The sequence below is a fragment of the Myxocyprinus asiaticus genome, chromosome 26 (assembly GCF_019703515.2).
Source record: "Myxocyprinus asiaticus isolate MX2 ecotype Aquarium Trade chromosome 26, UBuf_Myxa_2, whole genome shotgun sequence".
NCBI classification, from domain to species: domain Eukaryota; kingdom Metazoa; phylum Chordata; class Actinopteri; order Cypriniformes; family Catostomidae; genus Myxocyprinus; species Myxocyprinus asiaticus.
In genome coordinates, this window is record NC_059369.1 from 37,944,524 (window position 1) to 37,959,407 (window position 14,884).

General features: G+C 35.1%; 1 protein-coding gene across 1 annotated transcript; it reads left to right on the forward strand.

The window, feature by feature from the left end:
- The first annotated feature begins 11,669 nt into the window (after positions 1-11,669).
- Positions 11,670-14,533, forward strand: LOC127416628 (ribonuclease P protein subunit p25-like protein). The gene has a single exon (XM_051656073.1). The coding sequence runs from the start codon at positions 12,194-12,196 to the stop codon at positions 12,842-12,844; it is 651 nt and encodes a 216-aa protein (XP_051512033.1). The 5' UTR covers positions 11,670-12,193; the 3' UTR covers positions 12,845-14,533.
- Positions 14,534-14,884: the final 351 nt, after the last annotated feature.

Below are 14,884 nucleotides of genomic sequence, written 5' to 3' on the forward strand. Positions count from 1 at the left end.
CTAAAAAACTTTTATTTGTGGTAATCTTGCCATTATTTTATGGCAAGCCAAACAGTCTGCTGCCATTGGTTGCCAGAAGTTTGCAGCTCTTATAATAGCACTTAAAAGTGATGTGGGTATTTTTTTAATATGTTAAAATACTTTATCTAGTCCAAGCTTAATATGCAAAGACAATTATAAGAAGACATTTGTACAGTAGGCTAAGCATTTTACCATTTGTTCAAACAGCCTCATCTTATTATTATTCATAGGTATTCATACATGTACATGATTTTGTGTGTTTGGAAAGACACTGAAAAGTACAATATGTATGTATTGAAAGCATCTAAAATGTAACATTTAAAGACATTTACAGCTATAGAAATTATAAATATTTACTATTTTATAGATATTTTACACTCAAAAAATACAGTATTTAAGCCTATTTTTAGGATTTACACGTTTCAGTTTCACAACAGATTTCCATCAAATTGAACTGTGTAATCTTTAACAAAATTATATTACAATGTAAAATATTTATTTAATTTTGTTAAAAATTACTCAATTCAATTTGATGGAAATTTGTAAGGAAATTGAAATCTTAAAAATATTGTTTGAGTCTAGATCCCTTAACCTGACCACTACTCTTAACATAACCATTTTTCTACAGCATTTTTACTCATTTAATCTTTATATAGTTTAGTCTTGGTTAAAGTTGAATACGGCACTAGAAATCAGACAGGACAAAATAAAACCATTATAATGTAAAATTAGGTAAATGCATCAACTGCATTAAATAACTGTTATCTCATTGAATATAAATACAATAAAATCACCAGATTAATTCCATGACTTCAATATTAATGGATTCAATAATGATTTGTAAACATTTGCAAGTCTCAAAGTTGATATTTAAATGATGTAAGTTTTAGATGCTGTCAATATCGTACGTTTCAATGTCCATGCAAATGTAAGCAAATGTACGAATGCTAGAACCACATTTTTACGTTTTTTTACAAAAAGAGATGAGTACTCATGAGATCACGTTGGATCATACCACGAGAGCTTTAGTTTGAAATTGTGCTGTTGTTGTAGAAAGCTTGTGTGAACAGGTGCTACATGGTGCTGTTTTTATGATTGATGGGCTAAACTACTTAATCTAGGAGGACTGAAAAGACAAATTAGCCTCAAATCATCATGTCATTTTGAAACACTCACTGCAGTTCATTATATGATGTTAATATATTTTGCATTAGAAAAAGTGTTATCAATTTGGTCTGACTGTTATCTCCCCAGCCTATTATATATTCATACGATCTAATTTTTTCCTTTTACCACAAATAGTATCATCTCTCTCTCTCTCGTAGGCAGCTGTGTATCTCCTTATGAGCAATGAGGGTAATTTCCCCCAAACTGCCAAACGATCATTTAACCCCCACAGACACACACTATCTAAGTGGTGACATCCATTGCAATGTTTCCTGCTGTGGATAATGTTGTGTTGAATGAAGAGTTTATCATATTTAAAAACACATTTAAATCTAAATGAAAAGCAAATTGTTTTAGTGAGATGAAAGGCAAAAATATGCCACGATGATTGATCAATTTATGATTGCTAATCAATAATCGTGAGAAATACAGAAATATATGTAGAGGTTTGAATGTTTTACAATGACAGGCTTTGCTGTCATTAATGTCTGCTGTTACTACTGAGCATGTACAGTATTTACATTTTAACGATGCTTTTAACGATGTTCTGACTGTTAAAATGGAAGACTCTATTCTGGTCTTGACATATTGACATGTTATCTCTGGAGGATTACACAGGCTTGTTTGGTATACCAAACAGCTATGTTACACTTACTATTTCTGCAGTATATAGTAAGTATAGTATGCACAGTATGCAGATTTTCTGCATTCTGTATGGATAACCCAGATGACACTTCATTTGCTAAAATGTGCTGTATACAACAGAGCACAATGTGTGGTATACTGTATCACAAAAAGCTATGTGCACAACTTAAGATAAATGTTAAATGTTTTTTGCACAAATTTGATTTCAAGTGCAAAATAACTCTTTTTATTTCCAAAATAATAACTACACACCACTTACTGAATTAAACATGCATGAACAGGTCCGTGAATATATTGAAAATTTATGCTTCTGTTTTTCATACAATGAAAGTGAATAGATAGATACTGCCAAGCTCCAAAAATGAAAAATAAATAAATAAATAAATAAATAAATAAATTGCATATATTTTTAAAAAGGCCATAAATTATACAATAATATATAATTCAAATGGCCATACAATATATTTGTGTGAAGAACAAACCAAAATTTAAAGGAATATTCCGGGTTCAATACAAGTTTAGCTCAATCGACAGCAATTGTGACAATGTTGAGTACCACAAAAATAATTTCCTTTTCTTTCTTTTTTTTTTTTACAAAAAGAAGCAAAAATCAAGGTTACAGTGAGACACTTACAATGGCAGTGAATTGTATCAATTCTTGTAGGGTTTAAAAGCAGAAATGTGAAGCTTATAATTCTTCTGTTAAAATTCTTATTATATGAGCTGTAAAGTTGTTTAAATCATCCTTTTTTTAATCGTTTCAGGGTTACGAAGTTACGTTATTATGCAACAAAGGTGTAACACTGGATATAACTACACAGAAAAGGTTAGTTAGTAATTTTACCACACTAAAATCAGTATATAATGTTTACGTCTTGTGGCCATTCTTTTGAAATAGTGAGTATTTTAATGTTTGCGGATTGGCCTCATTCACATCCATTGCAAGTGCCTCACACTGTAACCCATAATTTTTGTTTTTTTAGTAGAAATACATTTTTGAGGTAAACAACATTATGCCACAAATGCTGTCAGTTGAGTTTAACGTACGGAACCTGGAATATTCCTTTAAATTGATATTCATTAATCTTCTGTTTCACTGCTGCTGTTGAATCTCATTTGTGTTTCAACCTGGTCTCATAGAATGAACGTTACTCTATATAAATATCTGCAAACTGACTTGTACGTTTCGCTGCAGTTTCCTGGTGAAATGAACACTAGAGGCGCCACAACAACTGTGTGATTTAATCACTGCCACACAAATCACAAGTACAATTACTGATTTTGATTTTTATAAAAACTTATTTTTCAACTTATTGGAATTTGTGGACTGCCTCTTCAGCAAGACATCAATGCCTAGTTTTCGTCATTGCACCCTTTTCCCCACCCTCTGGTGCTCAGACAGTCATACTCACACAGGTGAAGAGGAGAGAGATGGGCCTGTCATGAGGGGACTTACATAAGACACCTTCATGTGTCTATCTGGATTTAAATGTTTTTCTACACTAGATGAACGGCTTTGACCATTATCATACATCTCACGCCACTTTTAAAAGATGACATGTCGAGTTATTACTCTAAAAAGGAGACCCCCATTCTTTTTCTTCTTGCTGTTTGTTTGCTCTCTTGCTGTTGTGCTGCTTTGAAGGCATCCTGGACTGTTTTTTCACCCATCTGTGCTATTTTTAATTGTTAAGTCTTTTGTACACATGCACTATATGGACGTCTTTGATCTTTCTGATGCGTTTCCGGTGATGTGTGCCACGTTTTAAGAGCGGTACAATCGCAACTTTTAAAAACTCATTCTGCTGTGGCCACTATCTGGGAGAAACACATTCATTTGTGTGTGTAAACAAACACGGTAGATGTGAGATGTCGCTCCTGCGAAGACCATTGTCTCTGTTTTAGCCTGTTGAAGCACCCCAATATCACCGTGGATTGTATTACATTTGCGTATTCATAACATTTCAGCGTGGATTGTATGTTTTTGGCTCAAATCAAAGTGGATTGCTTGTGAACCAGTTACAATACATTCAATCTTTGCAAAGGAATTGTTATTGAAAGAGGTGGCAGTTAAAACACTATTGGACCGCAAAAATGTAAGTAAACAATTTCATTCATGAATATTTCATGTCATGACTGTTTGATAGTTTATGGTGCTGCTTGACTGAACATTTTTATATATTCAGGGTGTCTGTTATATGTGAAGTCTGAAATGTAGTTTATTAATGTTGTGTGAAGTTTGTTCATTTTCTTCGTATTGCATTTCAAATATGTCTGTTTTGGAAAGGCTGCACGATGTTAGCAAATCAGAACAGTGGGCGTTTACATTGAAGTCTTAAAGGGCCAGATAGCTTGAAACTGAGCTTTTCAGACAGAAAGCCAGAGACAGGATGGAAAATTATTATATATGACTAAATTATGACTGTTTTGGTAAAAAATAAATAAATATACTAACTAGTGGACCTCAGGGAAGATAATAAAATAATATAAAATAGAGCATGTCATGACCCCTTTAAAACCTCCATCTAAAATTCACCTTAAAAACCTTGTCTGATTACAACATTTCGCTCGATTTTGGCACCCCCGCAGGACATTTCATTTGAAAACTGCAGACAAGCTTGTAATGAAACACGTCATTTCAGTTTTGCAAAAACATTGCAATGCACACATAAATTTCATGAGACCAGGCTGGTTTACTTGTATATAAACATGGCAGTTTTGACATCACTAATGCCAAATGCCATTGGTTGCTGTGTGTGTTGTAACTGATCACAACTCAAGTTTGAATATGCGGAAGCGCAAATGAGATTTGACTTAAACAAATTTGGAATATAGTCGCATGGACTATTTTTATGATACAATGATAATGGTGCTTTAGTGTCATTTTGGAGCTTGAAAGAACAAGTGTTTATTCACTTTTATTAAACTGAAAAATGTAATAACAGAACATTCTTCAAAAATTCACCTTGTGTGTTGCACGGAAGAAAGTCTTATGGTTTGGAACAGCATGAGGGTGACTAAATGATGACAGAATATTATAGTTTAGGGTGAACTGTTCATTTAATTGTCATTAATCAAATGACTTGCATAAAATTAAACTGTTTTTATATTGCCTTTTTTCACTTGGGAATCTGTGTGTATGAAACAGACCTCTCTCTCTCTCTCTCTTTCTCTCTGTGCTTTTTTCTCAGTTTCTCTCTCTGTGTATTTCTCTCTTAGACAGTGCATTGGTTCAGCCTGAATGATCTGTCTTCTCTCATTTGCTCACCTCTCATTCTGTCCCGCCTGTTGTCCAGTGGGAACGGGCTGGAGTACCTCTGCTGTCCGTGCTGAGACCGCGGTTAAGTGACAGTGCACACAAAGCTAACCACAGTACTGAAAAACCCAAATTACTCAAAGTAGAATATCACGGATCACTGACCCACACTGAGAGGAAATATACAGCGAATTATACGAGGGTTTTAGTGAGCTGCACTTTGTCACTGTGCTAACACATTAAGAGAGAGGAAAGTGTAATTGTTGATCTGTGTTTATTTGAAAACAAACAAACAAAAAAAAAAAAACAAATCAAGATAGTGTTTTTTTTTATTTTTATTATTATTTAAAAAAAAAAGGGAGCAATACTGACTACATCTGAAGTGGAATATTTGGCTCACAGGATTTATGTTTTCCCACAACATGTAATTGAAGAAAAATGTAAAAGATGAAAATTAATTTTTTTACTCACCCTCATGTTATTCCAAACCCGTATGCTGTTATTTTATATGTGGAACACAAAAAGGAGATGTTTATCTGAATGTTCATGCTGCTCTTTTACATACATTGAAAGCGAAAAGGGACGAATAGTGTTAAGCTCCAAAACCATCAAAAAACACCATAAAAGCACCATAAAATTAGTTCTTATGAATTATTCCAAGTCTTCTGAACCCAATAGCTGTGTGTGAGGAACAGAACAAAATGTCAACCAAAAGGTCTAATTCATTGAAAATCTTCCCCTCCACTGCAGCTCTCAAACGAGAAAAAAGAGAAGAAAAATAAAACTGATTTTCTCAAGAAATTTTGAGTGGTGTCTGCCCCATGCTAGGGTGCTGTGGGTGGTTTTTAGCACATTGCTTTTTGGTTGCTAGAGGGATCTGGGTGGTTGCCAGGATTTCGCTATGCAGTTGCTAAGTTGTTCTAAGTGGTTTTTTAGCATGTTGCTATTCAGTCTTTAGAGTGTTCTGGATGGTTGTTTACTGGCCCAAGTCAAACAAGTCCAAGTCTATATGATATTCTGGTCTCCAGATATGGCTAGGCTCTTTCAATGCAAGTCTATGAGGTTTCTGGCCTGTTTTATTGTCCATCAGGTAAAAAAAAAAGTCAGATTTCTAAAAGAACAAATAGCACACCTTTCCACAACAAGCCACATGATTTGTGGCATTCATGTCCGTAGCACAAATGCTGTAATGAAAGTAATTGAATGGGGCTGTCATTCCAAAACATTCTGCCTAACATCTCTTTTTGTGTTCAAGGATGAAAAGTCATACAGGTTTGGAATGACATGAGGGTGAGTAAATTATGACAAAATTTTCATCTTTGTGTGAACTATTCGTTTAAGTGTGAGTAATAGTAATACTGATACTTGCAACAAGACAAGTTAATATATATAAAACATTTCAAAGAGAGTGGTAATTAAATGTGCTTTACACCGGAATAATAATAATAAAAAACTCATGTAAGATCATAGGTTAATTACGATTTTACAAATGGTTTAAAATAAATCAGGGATGAAAAGGTTTGATGTTGCCAAATAACTCTCATGTGTGCAGGTGATTAAAATCTATCATGCACTTTATTCCCTGTTCAAGAAGACTTTCCCAAGATTCCTCCTATATAAAGACCATTAACATCACATTATGCAAATGAAAATGGCCAAATGCATGTATCGGGGCAGAGGCCGAGTGCAGCACAGTTTAACAGCCGGACTGTGAGCAGCTCTGTGAATGATGTTTTCAATTAAATTCCAGCTCATTTCATTCACACATTTATTCTCCTGATGAAAATGTGTATTTCTGCACGCAAGCAGCTCTGTGTTCCAGAGCTGTGCTTTAATTGTCAGCGTTTTTCGAGCTCTCGCACCGGAACGTCCTCTAAACGGAAAGACAAAGTTGCTTTACAGCTGTTGGGTTGTTTTTAAAGGAACAGAATCCTCTGTAGAGTTCTGTATAGGGGTGATTCTTTAATTAGGTGCACTCTGACAACTTGAAATCTGACAAATTGTAAAAAATAAAAATAAAAATTGTTGTTCTAGAATATAGATCTGATCATGGCTTTGATCAACCTTCAGCTGATTTGACATTTTTCACATTTGAAGTAGTTGATACTAAAATTAAAAATATGTAGTGATACTAGACTTTCTGCAGTACTGGTAGTACTGTACTGATTCATTTATTCTGACAGATACACTTTAAAATGTATTCAAAATACCTGTCTCGGCAAGGTATTAATGTAAACACTACAGCTGGTTTTGTATAAAGTGAACATAAGCAGTGGAACAAAAAAGTGGATTTGTGTCAAAATATCAGATCTGTGTATTAGGACTCTGTAAACTTGCATGCAATGTTTCTTTGATTTTAATTTTATTACCGACTGTTTACTTGTCTTTTATAATTAGCCTATTTGAGAATGTGAAACAATGTTTACTTAAATGGACAGTTCACCCAAAAATGAAAATTCTCTCATGATTTACTCACCCTCCTGGCATCCCAGATGTGTATGACTTTCTTTCTTCTGCAGAACACAAATTAAGATTTTTAAAAGAATATTTCAGCTCTTTTGGTCCTCACAATGCAAGTGAATGGGTGCCAAAATGTTGAAGCTCCAAAATCCACATCATGGGAGCATAAACGTAATTCATATGACTCCAGTGGTTTAATCCATGTGTTCGGACACAAAATAACAGGTGTGGGTAAGAAACAGATTAATATTTAAGTCATTTTTCATCATAAATTCTTCTACCTGCCCTGTAGGGGGCAATATGCATGAAGAATGTGAATCACCAAAAACAGGAGAATGTAAAAGTGAAAGTAAAAAATGGAGATTGACTGGGCAGGGAGGAGAATGTATAGTAAAAAATGGCTTAAATATTGATCTGTTTCTCACCCACACCTATCATATTGCTTCTGAAGATATGGATTTAACCCTTGTGCACTGTTCGTTTGTGAATCACACGCGGGTCAAAAATGTTAAACATACATGTGTAATATTTTCCTTTTTTTTTTTTTTTTTTTAAATAATAACACTAATTTTACTAAAGTAAAAACACTAAAGTTGTGAATTTTTTGAGGGGGATTTTATGGTCTTTCGACCTTATTTAGCTCTAAATTACTAAATTACACCATTCATTTTCATATAAAACAAGCACATTTTATGTTATCTTCATGTCATTAAAAAAACTTCATTTCAGTAAATTGAAAGTGTCAAAACATCATAATTTGTCATGCATTGGGGGTCTCTGGTGACATCTATTGGAATAAAAAAAACAATAATTACATAAAATAACAACAGTGGCCAGTAGATGACTTAAGTGCTCATGCATTGGTTGATCTCTATAATGTCATGTTCTAACAAACTTCATTTCTAGATATTATCACAAGTTATGCATTGGATATATATTTAGACATTATAAAAAACTACTATATGTCAAATTGTAAAAAAATTATAAACCACTTGTGTTGCAGTGTCAGATTTTGCAATGATGCTCCAATATGCTGTCAAACATGACAATGCTCCATAGTCAAATCTGATTGTGTAACAAAAAAAAAGACAGAGTTATTATTTTGATACCTGTCATTTATTTCAAACATCAAAATTCTTGCATAAACTTTGTCACACAGGGGTCTTTGACCTGTGTGGTATGTTTGGTATATATAGACAGTAGAGATGTGCCCAAAGCCGAATACCTTATTCAGAAAGGCACGAATAATGACTTCAAAATGAATAACGGATTCATCTGAATAATATAAAAAATATTTGTATGACCGATTATCCAAAAGGCACAAGGATAAAGTGACATTTTAAATAAACACACCCAAAATGTTAACAAATTTATGAATCTGTGTAGCCAATATTTCTAAACTGTAAACCTTATGAATGAAAATGCGCACATTGTGATTTCAGATCAGATGGGCGTGGTCTTGACTCAGTTTGCGGTCTCTGTTAATTGTTCGCATCTGGAGCTTGTCACGTGTAACATTAACTAAGATTCGACATCATATACACTTTCCACTTCTTGTTTCTGTTCATGTATCACACGATTCACACATGATTCCCATGTATTTATAATTTATAACAATTTATAGCCTAAACCTGAGCGCGATGTTAAATTCCTGACCTGAAGTGATGATTTCACTTTGGAGCTCATCTATCCGTCTCTTAAAGTTGACCACAATTATATCCACATCAGCGATTAAGGTTATTAACTGGTTAAGACTTTATTCTGAAAAAAAGTTGAAATGCTCCATAAAGGTTTAAATACTCTATAGAGTATTCATCTATTAGCAATATTCCTCTATGTAAAATGAAGAAACTGAAACTCTGAATTTTTTTCTTCTTCTTCTTTAAACTGTGAAAAAACTTAACATTTGAAAATGTTAAGTGATCTTGAACTCTGGTAAGGCACTATATAAATGTAACATTATTATTATTATTATTTAACTAAATAATGGTGTCCTATCATAAAAATTCCTGATAGACTTAAGGGACTTTCACCTGTTTGTAGTCTATATTGATTTTATTTTAATTTATTTTAATGTTTGAATTTGTATTTATTATTCACTGCAAAATGTGTGCTTGACATTTCACATTTTGCTTGACACACCCTGCCTCCAGAATAATTTTGTTATACATGCACAGACAAACGAAAATACTATTTCATGCAGATATAATATCTGAAATACCAGGAGAAACCACAGTTAACAACATTCAGTATTCCATAGTTAATGTAGCCTACAAATTCAGCTTCATCTGGTAAGAAAACAAAAAAGAATACAATTATATTTTTTTAAATAATAATTGTATAATAATATTAATAATAATCATAATGATTATTAGGCTATTATTATGAAAAGGCACATTTTATTAATAGAAACTATAAATGTAAGAGTAACACTTAAAAACACTTTCATTATTTTGGACGCATTTCTGGTTTAAGCCCCGCCCACACATGGTTCTATCCGAATACAGAGACAGATACAGATAATTTTGTCATATGAACAGATACAGATACAAATACAGATAATGGCTTCACTGCACACCTCTAATAGACAGGTTAGTCTTCACGTGAGGGCCAAATGCCCTCATCGATAAAAAATAAAAGCTCTTAAATTGGTCAGATGACTTTGATCTTCAAATCTAATGACGTGAACATGTTTGTGTGATGGTTAGAGTTAGGTTTAGGGGTAGAGTTTGAAAATAGAAAATATTGTTAGCCTGATATGAAATCAATAAAAGTCAATGAGAGATCACTAATATAGTCAAACAAACCTGTATTTGTGTGGGTGGGTGTTTTTGCCTTTAGAATGTTTTATAGTCTCACCTCTTCATTTATGCGTAGTTGTGTTCTGCATTGTGTCTGATTTATTGATTTTTATTTCCCATTCATTTCCTATGGTGGGTCAAAAATGACCTGGAACATCACATATGTTTTTTAACAACCCCTTAGACTTATTGAATCAAGTCCAGATTTTTTTGTGTGTTCAGATAGCTAGTGGAGGAAAAGTCACCAAGTCTTGTACCACTCAGATAAAGGATACCATTTTTATTAAAGAAAAAAAATCAAAACGGGTCAAAAAAGACTTGAACAGCGCACAGGGGTTAACCACCAGAGTCATCTGGAGTGCTTTTCTGTTGCCCTTATGCAGATTTTGGAGCTTCAAAAAGTTGGCACCCATTCACTTGCATTGTGAGGACAAAAAGAGATGAGAAATTCTTCTAAAAATCTTCTCTTGTGTTCAACTGATGAAAGAAAGTCATACACATCTGGGATGGCATGAGGGTGAGTAAATGATGAGAGAATTTTCATTTTTGGGTGATCTATCCCTTTAATTAACAAATTAATTAATATTCTATTTGCCATGGTATCTCCATTGGTATCGAGAAATTTGTACTGTACTGAACTTGTATTGGTAACGACTACTGAAATTTTGGTATCATGTGACAACCCTAATATCTATATTGGTAATGACACCTAATAAAGCTACTCTCTGTTTGCAGCGTAAAAAAAATCTTAAACTGTCACTTCTCATTTCCATCATAACCAAATATACAATCTTTTGGAACTCTTTGTGATGAATTGTAATGAAACACTTTTGGAGACTGTGATTGATTGTTATAAATATATATGTATATAAATTAATAAATAACAAAATAATTCAAAATATAATTTTTAAGTTGTTATAAAAAGGGGCAAAGTGCAATTTTCCTGATTTTAATATATTTATTTTTATTAAATTATACATACACATTTTATTTTAGAGGTTAAGTTAAAAAGTCTGGGCTAGGGAACAAGCTCAAAATAGAGAAATTCTGGCAAATTTAACCTTTCAACACTTAAAAATGAGGAAACATCATTGTCTTAGATGACACAAACATTACCCAATTGAAGAATCACCCACATCAGATCTGTGTGCTTATTAAATAAGATTGTTCATCTGGAATCTGGGGTTGCTGTGACTTTAAGAGGGCTGGCCCTCCCTCTCTCCCTCGCATTTACGAGGCAGCACGGGTGCCGGGAGAGATTCAGAGCAATTCCAGCCTCATTTAACCCAGCCAGCACGTGGAAGAAGATGAGAAAAAGAGACAGTGATGCAGTCCAGCGCTCACGTCCGCAAAGTGGAAGAGCAAGCAGGTGAGGAAAGAGGACTAAAAGAGAGACAAGGAGAAATTAATTTATCCTGGATCATCCCACAGAAGTAAATGTGCTGTCTGAAACCTTATGCGCTCTGAGGATTTGCCACTTCATTTCTGAAAGTTACAAGCCTGGAAGTTGTCAAATTTAACAGCTCATTTAAAGACCAAACAAGTGATGTTGGATGTTGTGTTTCACAGGACACGTGGGTAAAGCCTTGAAGCTTTTCAACATACCTAAAACTTCACAACATGAGGCTTTTTTAAATATATCATGTCATAAGGCTTCCGCTGTCATGGTTCTGGACTCTCTCTTATCTGGTTTGTCCTTTCATGGAAGCGATTCACCCGCAGGGCGCTAATCACAGATGAGACGGAGGAATAGTGTGTAATTTGAGCATTTAAAATGAAGGAATGATTGCTTGTTTGCAGTGGGCTCTTCAAGAAATCACTCCCGAGACTCAAACCTTCATCAATGGAGCTTAGCACCCATCGGGACGCACGCCTGTCCGTTCAGGGGCAGGCTAGAAACGCCCAGTGTGTCTCCACCTCACCGCCTCTGCAACTGTCAAGCAGTGGCCTCAAGCAGGGTCACACGGGCTTTAAGAAAGTATGTCGGATCGAGGAGGACGTCCTGTGTCCGTTTCCCGGGTTGCCAGCGGGCGTGCTTGAAATGAGGGTGAAGGAGGGCAGTAAAATTCGTAACCTCATGGGTTTCGCCATGGCACGGATGCAGGATGAGACCGGAACCAGCGGTCAGACCGGACTGAGACAGGTCGTGTTCAGCGGGTCAGGCCGGGCTGTCACTAAAACCATCACATGCGCTGAGATCATGAAAAGAAAGATTGGTGGTCTTCACCAGATGACTAAATTGCAGTACAAGGGCTTAAGAGAGGTCTGGGAGAGTCAGGAAGGAGGCGACTCGGAGATGACCGTCCACCGAACACTTCCTTCAATCAGCATACTGCTCTCCAAAGACCCTCTGGACCCCCTGGAACCTGGTTACCAGCCCCCTGACAACGAGAATGAGAGAACAAGAGAAGAAGCTTCACAGGCAGTGGAGAAAAGACCTCTGGACTCTGTTGACTCTTTGATGGAGCCACCAGCAAAACGATCCTGTCTTTAAGCATTATGGGTACAACAATGTCCAACGAAGACAATCAGGAACTTTCTGATAAGAAGCCAAGGCTCAGAGAGGGGCCTAAAGCAGAGGTTCTTAACTGCTGTGTCATGACCCAAAACTCGGTTCTGACAGCGTTAGCAGGGAAAAACAATGCTCAATGCAAATAATACAATGCATCTGACCATATAATTATGCATAATTAGGAACGCAAAGTTAATCAATTAATAAACAAGTTTTCAAGACAAAGATACCTGTTAAGAATGTTTTTTGTCATGTGTGTCCGATCAGATTTCATCTGTCACTTGTCAGAAACTAGCCAAATTAGGCAAATGCCAACATGGACAGGTTGTGTGATATGCACTCATCCCTTAAAAAACCATGAGCAAAACTACTTGAGGTTAAAGAAAATACAACCCAAACTACATTAAACACAGGTTAACCTGCAGTGAGGATAAACATGGTTTGTTTTGACCACTCTGATTTGTGCTTTGTGTGGTAAATTATTGGCTGGCAAGAGCATGAAACCATTAGAATTTAAGAGACATTTAGATACCCAAAGGTCAATTTTCTTATTCAGCCTATGTAATTTAGCATATTGCTGGGTCTATGCAAATCATGGTAATGTTAATAAATTTAAATGTTTTTACGAAAAACTATTTTGATGTTCAGTGTAAAATCTGGATTCTGAGGCAAATCCATTGGAGAAAAACAGGCCCATCAAACCATCTCTCAGAAAGTTCATCTTCAGATCGACACAGAATTGAGACTGGAATGATTTCAGTATCATTTATATGTATGCTTTTAGAGTTTAATAATTACTCTAATGAAAAATGCTCATAATGCTATCTGAAAAATACAGACTGAAACATTCTGCATTATAAAGATCTTGTTAGGGACTGTTCAAACCAAACACATTTTTGTTTTTCTGTCCATGCTTTTTTTCCCCAATGTTTTTCTATGTAAACATGCTCTAGACAGACATCTTTAACCGTTGCTCCACATCTCGCTGTTTTTTTTATCATCTCATGCAGGAGCGCCAGTCAAGTTAAGAAAAAATCAGAAACAAGAAAAACAAACGTCAACTTTTAAAAACGCGTCTCAAGACACCTGCAATCTGCTCTTTTTTGTGGCACTGCATCTAGTTTTGTTTTTCCAGTGTGAGCGGCCCCTTGTGATGGCGTTTGAGATACGTTACAATATGCTTTTCTGTTTCCTTGTTACACCTTACCACAGCTAAATTAAACGCATAAAGCATGCAACTCACAGTAGACCAGAAAACGCATCAGCTATGTTCGGAATGAAATACTACTTTTGGCATGCCTAAATCTGCCACTGCGTCACACTAGAAATTGAAGGTCAAGATGAGCGCATTGCATTGTTGGATACGGTATTTCACACAGTATGCTCTATTGTGAACTGCACATTTTGGCAGATGTGGTGAGCCATCTGTTATTCCATCCATACAGAATATCTGCACATTGTGCATAATATACTTTCTATATACTGCAGCAATGTAATAGTATATTTTGAACACAACTATTAACATTTATTTGGGGCTTCATTCTACAGCACTATAAAAAAAAACATGTAGCTACAATTTTCATGTCCCTGCAAATTTATGTGTAAATAAAGCACTTATTATTTGCATACTATGTGTTTTTTTGTTGTTGTTTTTTTTAATGGACAGAAAGTGTATCTGTGTGTCTTTACTGTCATGAGTTCAGCACGCTGTGCTTTCACCCAGACAAAGCGTTCCATTTTTATTAAAGCATCACGTCGTATCACAGTGCGCTGGGATCCTAATAAATGCCTTTGAGGGGATTTTGTTTGAGAGATGGCTGATTTAATTACATTCACACTGATAAGCCTCTACCGACAATCTGTATATCACTCTTTTACTCTATTACATAATGTCGCCAACAAAATACAAGCTGGATGGAATCTTTTACATCTGAGGCCAATCAGAAATATAGTATAATCTGTAAAAGCAAACTTCTAGGCTATTGCTCATGGCTGAAAAACGTTTAATCTGTTATTTTTTAG